The sequence below is a fragment of the Neodiprion fabricii genome, chromosome 5 (genome assembly GCF_021155785.1).
Source record: "Neodiprion fabricii isolate iyNeoFabr1 chromosome 5, iyNeoFabr1.1, whole genome shotgun sequence".
In the NCBI taxonomy this organism is placed as follows: domain Eukaryota; kingdom Metazoa; phylum Arthropoda; class Insecta; order Hymenoptera; family Diprionidae; genus Neodiprion; species Neodiprion fabricii.
The window spans coordinates 12,755,740-12,763,547 of NC_060243.1; the positions used below are offsets into that span (position 1 = coordinate 12,755,740).

Genomic DNA, 7,808 nt, shown 5'->3' on the forward strand with positions numbered 1-7,808 from the left:
AATTCATTTTATTAAATGCTCAAAATGTTGTCCATTAACCTGAATACACTTGTCAATATGCATAATGAAGGATTCCCTGGCTTTACATATCATTTCTGGAGTAATTTCTGGAAATCTCTGGAGAAGCACAAGTTTGTTGGCCCGCGCGTTCTTCTGACTTAATACCTCTTGATTTCTTTCTCTGGGGAATGATCAAGGATATTGTATACCGAGACGTCCCAACAACACGGGAGAATATGAAGGAACGTATCATCAATGCGTGTGCAAGTATTACTCCAGAAATGATATGTAAAGCCAGGGAATCCTTCATTATGCGTATTGACAAGTGTATTCAGGTTGATGGACAACATTTTGAGCATTTAATAAAATGAATTACGTGGAAAAAGTATTGAATGTGCCGATACAATTCATTCTCCTTGAATTTTCACCTCCGTTACTTAATCATAAATTTTGGAGTCGAAGGTTATCCGAAGGTCATGTTGTTGCATATGGTTGGACGCGTTTTGATGCCAGCTTTCTTGTACTGAGTAAAAAAATAGGTAGTTTTATTTAAAAAACCATCGCAAACACCGAAATCTCATAATATATGACCTTCAGATGACATTCGCTTCCAAAACTCATTTTCCCCTTTCAAATGCAACAACTTTTCCGGAAGACACTTTTCGGTACAATCAATAGTAACCAAGTTATTGGCGGTGGCAGAGTTAAATGGACCACCCTGTATATAAGAGCTTGTCCATGGATGAAACGATTTTCGAACGAATGTGGTGCTGATATTCCTAGCGCACTTCACGTTACGACGCGCGACGCTTCGCAAACATATCGCTACATTCACAGCTACGTTAGACGTGCAAGATACATAAGTCGACCGACTTGTAAATTTCATGGGCCATTATAAAGATATATAGATATAGAATGTATATAGAATGCCGGTGCCGGTGGCAGAAATGACTGACGTTTTCCCACTTTTAGTCGCAGCAATAGATGGGGACGAATGTTACGAAGATAAAAGTGAGGCTGAAAATAGTGACAGCAGCGTGGATAATGATGCTGGTGATCACAGCAATAATAGTAAATCATCTCCGATTCAGCTTTGTTCTATAAATGCAGCCAGTCCTGAAAATGACTCTGATTCCGATCTATCACTTCCAGTCAACACTGCAACTGGACGAAAGTCTCGAAGCAGTAGGTATTCCACGTTGTTTTAGCGAGTAACAGTAGAGGGATTCGGGATCTGGTCTGATACAGTTCGTCACAATAAAAAAAAATAAAAAAAACTGCGCGCACTGAATTTGGCAAAAAAAACAAAAAAATTATAACGAGATTTATTGTACACACTATATACAGTTAGCGAATTACCCGTATATATACAATGCCAAGAGTAACACGTGGCAGCGAATGCACCCAAAATCACAATTAGTTAAATAATTGTTTTAAAGCGAATTCACACACAGTATTTATGGTTATCAGAAGCCAAGCAATTAGAAAAATTAGCGGCGAGAAGAACACGAGGTGATCTTGAGGTAGCCGAAAGTAGAATAATGGCGGAAAACCGTTAGAAAACGCGTCTTCTTCCCCGTGAGGAAGACTAAGCATGTCCCATAGCTAAGAGCCAATCAGAAAATTCATAGCGAGTGACGTCAGAGAATAGCGAAATGCGCAAGTGTCAGTGAATTTGAACTAGAAATTCATTGATTGGCTATCGATTGTCGGGTGATCTGTGCTCTGCTTAGTGCTGCCTTCTTGCTGCGGGTAAGCCGAACTTCGCTTCGCCCGGGCAGTTTGGGTGTTGACTGAACATTCTCCCCCGGGTTGACGGCTGAGACGTCAAGATCTTCAATGGGCAGAACACACAGTTTTGCAATTGGTCGGATCAGTTCCGTGGTAGCTGTCTTCAGTGTTACTACGCGGGTATGTCCATCCTTCCCTGGGTGGATAGCGATTACCCTAGCGAGTGGCCATTTGGTAGGTGGGAACCGCTCGTCTGTGAGGAGCACCAGAGAGCCAACTTTGATGTCGTTGGACGCCCGATGCCATTTGGAGATGCCCTGATGACGTTGAAGCACCTCGTTGCTCCAACGTCTCCAAAACTGTTGCAACAGTTGCTGTAGCAACTTGTACCCAGTTAGCGTCGATTCCGTTGTTGAAGGTAGCGAGGGTTCCGGTACAGCGGTGAGTGGTTCTCCAATGAGGAAGTGACCTGGAGTTAGTGGTTCCAGGTCGGCAGGATCTTCCGAGAGTGGGGCGAGAGGCCGAGAATTTACCACGGCTTCGATCTGTGTCAAAACCGTAGTGAGCTGCTCGTAAGTCATTAGATGCTCTCCGATAGTTCTTGTGAGATGGAATTTGATAGACTTGACGGCAGCTTCCCATTTACCTCCAAAGTGCGGAGCTCCAGGCGGATTGAACTTCCAGGTTGTGCCATCTGTAGCCAGTAAATGTGAAAGTTCTCCCAGTGATCTTGATCCTGATGCGAATTCAGCCCTTAGAGTTGCATCTGCACCCACAAAGTTTGTACCACAGTCCGAATATATGGTGTGGCAGACGCCCCGGCGACTTGCGAACCTCCGATACGCTGCGATGAATGCGCCTGTAGAGTAGTCCGTGACGCGTTCCAGATGTATAGCGGAAGTCGTGAAGCACACGAAAACTGCAATCCACCCCTTGTAAGTTTTCGCTCCACGACCCTGGAAGGTTTTCAGAGTGACTGGCCCAGCGTAGTCTAATCCTGTATGTAGAAACGCTCGGGCGGGAGTCACTCTAGAGGGGGGCAGTTACCCATCAATTGCTGTGCTCGAACACCTCGGTGTCTAGCACAGACTACGCAGCGTAAGATGTGAGATCTGACTGGTACGCGGCCACCAATAATCCAGTAGGATTGGCGTAGCGCAGCCAGAGTCAATTGCGTTCCCCCGTGAAAGTTCCGTTTGTGCGCGTGATCGATGAGGAGTGACGTCAGCAGTGAGTATCTAGGCAAAATCGCTGGATTTTTCTGCTGATTGTCCAATAGCGAATTTTTCAAGCGGCCACCGACTCTCAAAATTCCGTGATAGTCAACAAAGGGGGTCAGCTTGGCGAGTGGGTGATTTTTTGGTAGGAATCCCCCGTCAGAAAGCAGCTTGAGTTCCGATGAGAAGTACTGGCCTTGTGTATATTTGACTAGTAGCCATTTTGCGGGTTCCAGGTCTCCAGCGGATAGCGGGGTGGCTAGTGAGGACTGTGGCACCTTTTTCATTCGGCTGATGGCACGTAGACAGATTCCAAGCGTTCGAACCAGCGAAACCCAGCGAGAAAAGCGTTCTAAGAGAATTTGCAGAGGATGTGAATCTGTTTTAGCGTATGTCATGAAGGTAAGACCTGGTCTCTCTTCCTGATGAGTTGCGGTCGTAGCAGGCGGTTCAATAGTTGGCCAGTTTTTTTGGGACAAGCTGAGCCATTTTGGACCCGACCACCAAAGCGGGTGTTTCAGCAGTTTGCCAACTGACAGTCCTCGCGAAGCACAGTCAGCTGGATTACTTTTCCCAGCGATAAAGGTCCAGCGGCTTCCAGGAAGAGTGTCCTGTATTTTTGCAACCCTGTTGCGTACGTAAGTTTTCCAGCGAGAGGGTTGACTTTGTATCCAAGCGAGGGTTACCGCAGAGTCAGTCCACAAATAGATTGGTATTTGCTCCAAGTTAAGTGTTTTTCGCACGTAGAGAGTAAGTCTGGTGAGAAGTACGGCAGCGTTCAACTCCAACCGTGGAATTGTGAGTGGTTTCAGAGGGGCTACTTGAGTTTTGGAGCATAAAAGTGCAACTGACGAATTCCCCTGAAGATCCGTCACCTTCTGGTAGACCACCGCAGCCATAGCGAGTTGGGATGCGTCTGAGAACCCGTGGAGCTCTGCAGACACATTCTCCTTGAGATTAATCCATCTGTTCACCCGGAGGTTAGCAAGGTTGGTGAGGTCCGCTCGAAATAACGTCCACTTGTGGAGTTGTGTCGGAGCCAATTGATCATCCCAGCCCAGTTTTTCAAGCCAGAGTTCTTGCATGATCACCTTGGCTTTGATGATGATCGGAGCGAGGAATCCCAGAGGATCATACAGACGAGCAATTTCAGACAAGAGTGCCCGTTTTGTTGCTGGAGGATCTTCAGGCAAGTGATAGTTGAACTGGAATACATCGTGGTGAGGATTCCAGCCAACTCCGAGGACCTTTACCGTAGTATCTCCGATTTCCCGTAGCGAGTTCACTGGTTGCTCTTTTGGTGACATTGTAGCGAGTAACCGAGCGCTGTTGCTTGACCATTTTGTTAATGGAAAGCATCCAGCTGCACAGAGTTCCCTGGTTTGCTTAGCGATTGCAATCGCTTCCGTCTCTGTGTCAGCTCCCCCGTATATGTCATCTACGTAACGGGTTTCAGTCATTGGAGCTACTGCCAGCGGGTATTTGGATCCTTCGTCCTCTACTAGTTGCAGTAGAGTCCTTACAGCAAGATAAGGAGCACAAGTTGTGCTGTATGTGACTGTAGTGAGGGTGTACGCTTGCTGAGAATTGTCCTTGGTCTTCCAGGGGATGGACTGTAACGGCCAGTCCTTCGGATCTATGTCAATTTGCCGAAACATCTTTGTGATGTCGGATCCAAAAAGTATTGGAAACCGACGAATGCGGAGTAGTACATCGCAGATGTCTACTTGTAATTTTGGCCCAACGTGTAAGATCCCATTCAGCGAAACTCCTGATGAGGTGTTGCATGATCCATTGAACACTACTCTGAGCTTTGTAGTAGTGCTCTGTTCCTTGAGGACACCGTGATGACGTAGGAAGCAATGTTGTTCCGGTAGATCTGCCATAGAAATGTGTTTCATGTGACCCATGTTCTCGTACTCAGACATGAAGTTGTGGTAGAGGTCACTGTAAGTAGTGTCCGTGCTCATCCGTTTCAAAACCCGACGCAGTGAAAATTGTGCGGATCTCAGTGAATTCCCAAGTGCTTCTACTTTGTCCTTGAGTGGCAAGTGCACCACGTAACGCCCATTTGGGTGACGATAATGTGTGGATCTAAAGTGAGCTTCACATTCGTCCTCCTGCTCACTATAGTGAATGTGCTCATCATGCGGTTCTTCCTGGTCCCAGAATCTGGAGATCAGATCCGTTAGTTGTTCGTCGGCTGACACGTGCAGAGAATTGGCAGAATATTTCGTAGCAGTTGGATTGACTGAGCCGTAGACAATCCAGCCCAAGAGAGTTGACTGAGCAATTGGCGAATCAACAGGCCCTTTGCGAATCTTCTCATTCATGATGAAAGCTGCAGGTGCTGCTCCCAAAATGATGTCAATTGGTCTGGACTGCAGAAATTGCGGGTCAGCCAATTGCAGTCCCAGTAGATGCGACCATTTCTTGTCGATAAAGGTGTATGACGGCAAGTCTACCGCCAACACAGAGAGAATGTGGGCCTGTATCTTTAGCGAATTCTTCCCATATAGCGAATGCAGCTCAACAGTGCATGAGCCCAATGTGCGGCCAGCAGATGTGTTGCCGATGGCCCGTAGGCCCACGTTTGCGCATTTCAGAGGAAGTCCCAGTTTCTTGTGTAGCGAATTCGTCATGAATGACAGCTCAGAACTTTGATCTATCAGAAGTCTGGCTGTCAGAGGAGCTCCCGTTGTCGAATATACCCTGCAAGTTGCTGTAGCAAGTAAGGCTATTGTTTCCAGAGAATTGAGCCCTAAAAACAATTGCAGTTAGCGAATTCTGTCCATAGCGAATGACCTAATAGGACTATTCTGTACCTGAGCTGCTCGAAGCAGCAGTCGGTTGAGGATTAGCCCGAGATTCTTCGTGGATGGCCGTGTGGTGCTTGTTGCCACAGTGGCGACATCTTGTAGTGGTGCGGCAGTCCTGTGAGCGGTGGCGTCCCAAACAATTCCAGCACAATCGGTGATCTTGAACCATAGTACGGCGCTGTGCGACAGAGGCAACCTTAAATTGCTGGCAGTACAAAATAAAGTGCTTTTGCCTACACAGTTGGCAGATGCCAGGTTCATCTGTAGCCTCTTTAGGTGTATAGTATACTTGAGCGGTGGAACCAGAGGGGGTACTTGCAGTCTTGCTGGAATGTGAGGGTGACCGTGTGGTAGGGGGCTTGCCAGAGGTTTTTAGCAGCTTGGAGGTTGAAGCCTTGTCCTCCTTGGGTGAGGTTGGTCTTGAGGTGACTCCGATGGCGCTGATCTTCCAAGCGCGTACCTTTCCGATGAGGAAGTCTTGTAATTTCTGGTACGCCGGCAGCTCATTCGAGATGCCCAGGGTACTCTCCCACTCCTCCCTAAGTTCTGGTACCAGACGTCTGAGGGTAACGAAAACCAGGATAGGGTCCCAGTCCGCAATGGAGACTCGCAAGGTTCCCATCGCATCGATAATTTTCTGTATCTGTAATACAAGTGCGTTTAGCTGAGGTGCCGAGTGATTAGGCACTGGCTCTGTGGTAAGGAGTTCCTCCAAGTAGGTGTTTAAAAGCCGACGAGGGTTATCATAGCGCGCGACGAGGAGATCCCAAGCAGCAGGGAATGCCTCGTCTGTGAGCGGCACGTTTGCGATGAGTGCCAGTGCATCGTCCTTGAGTTGTGTCTTGAGGTAGGACATGCGCTGTGCCCCAGTGAGTTGTTCGGTATCAATTATGAGGGTGGTGAATAAGTCCCTAAACCCACGCCATTTTGTATAATCCCCGTCGAATGTCGATAGTTTTATGTGTGGCAATTTAGTAGAGGATGGCCCAGTTGCGAAAAATTGTGTACCATCTGCATGCCTAGGTGTCGCCTCTGCCTTCAGGGAGTTCACCTTGGCCTCCAAGCGGGTCTGCAGGCTCCCGTACAGCGTTGCACCACGTTGATAGACCTGAGCGGTGTGGTACTCATGTTCGAGCACTTCTTCGTGCTCCTCGTAAATGCGTTCGTGCAAGGCCTCAATACGGTCGACGGTTCTATTGACTAAAGCCAACTGGGCCATGGCTTGCTCGAGAGACATCACCTGAAGTGCCTGAGGCGTGAGTCTCTGATCAATGTTGGCCAGAGAATCAACCCGGTCCTGCTGCAGCGCAGCCTTGTTGTTGAGAGACATGATGCGAATAACAGTGCTGGTGACCCGGAACTAAGTTTTCGGTCAAATGATACGGAAAAGCTCTGTGTACCGGTGTACACTGACCGCCAAAGGCGACACCCGATGTGTCCAGCGATGCCTTTGACACTTAGCTTTTCACCAGATTGGCACGGCGCAGCGAATACACCAAATGCTGAACACGAATTGTTAACGTGAGAAATAACCCAGAGAATAAGCCAAGCACAATTCTATTGTGACCAAACCAGCACCGATCCGGCTCGAAGGACCAAATGTTTTAGCGAGTAACAGTAGAGGGATTCGGGATCTGGTCTGATACAGTTCGTCACAATAAAAAAAAAATAAAAAAAACTGCGCGCACTGAATTTGGCAAAAAAACAAAAAAATTATAACGAGATTTATTGTACACACTATATACAGTTAGCGAATTACCCGTATATATACAATGCCAAGAGTAACACGTGGCAGCGAATGCACCCAAAATCACAATTAGTTAAATAATTGTTTTAAAGCGAATTCACACACAGTATTTATGGTTATCAGAAGCCAAGCAATTAGAAAAATTAGCGGCGAGAAGAACACGAGGTGATCTTGAGGTAGCCGAAAGTAGAATAATGGCGGAAAACCGTTAGAAAACGCGTCTTCTTCCCCGTGAGGAAGACTAAGCATGTCCCATAGCTAAGAGCCAATCAGAAAATTCATAGCGAGTGACGT

General features: G+C 47.3%; 1 protein-coding gene across 1 annotated transcript; it reads right to left on the bottom strand.

Annotated features, from left to right (window-relative positions):
* Positions 1 to 1,688: 1,688 nt before the first annotated feature.
* On the bottom strand, positions 1,689 to 5,281 carry LOC124183793. The gene is made up of 2 exons (XM_046572790.1): positions 2,779 to 5,281; positions 1,689 to 2,497 (listed from the first exon to the last, which is right to left on the bottom strand). The coding sequence occupies exons 1-2, from the start codon at positions 5,279 to 5,281 to the stop codon at positions 1,689 to 1,691; spliced, it is 3,312 nt and encodes a 1,103-aa protein (XP_046428746.1).
* Between the last annotated feature and the right edge of the window lie 2,527 nt (positions 5,282 to 7,808).

What these genes read in the sequence shown, in the direction of transcription:
- LOC124183793 (XM_046572790.1), bottom strand. Translation starts at nt 5,281, where the DNA reads ATGAATGAGAAGATTCGCAAAGGGCCTGTTGATTCGCCAATTGCTCAG. An exon ending in TCGAGCACAGCAATTGATGG is followed by an intron (nt 2,498 to 2,778) that starts GTAACTGCCCCC and finishes TTGTGGGTGCAG; the next exon opens with ATGCAACTCTAAGGGCTGAA.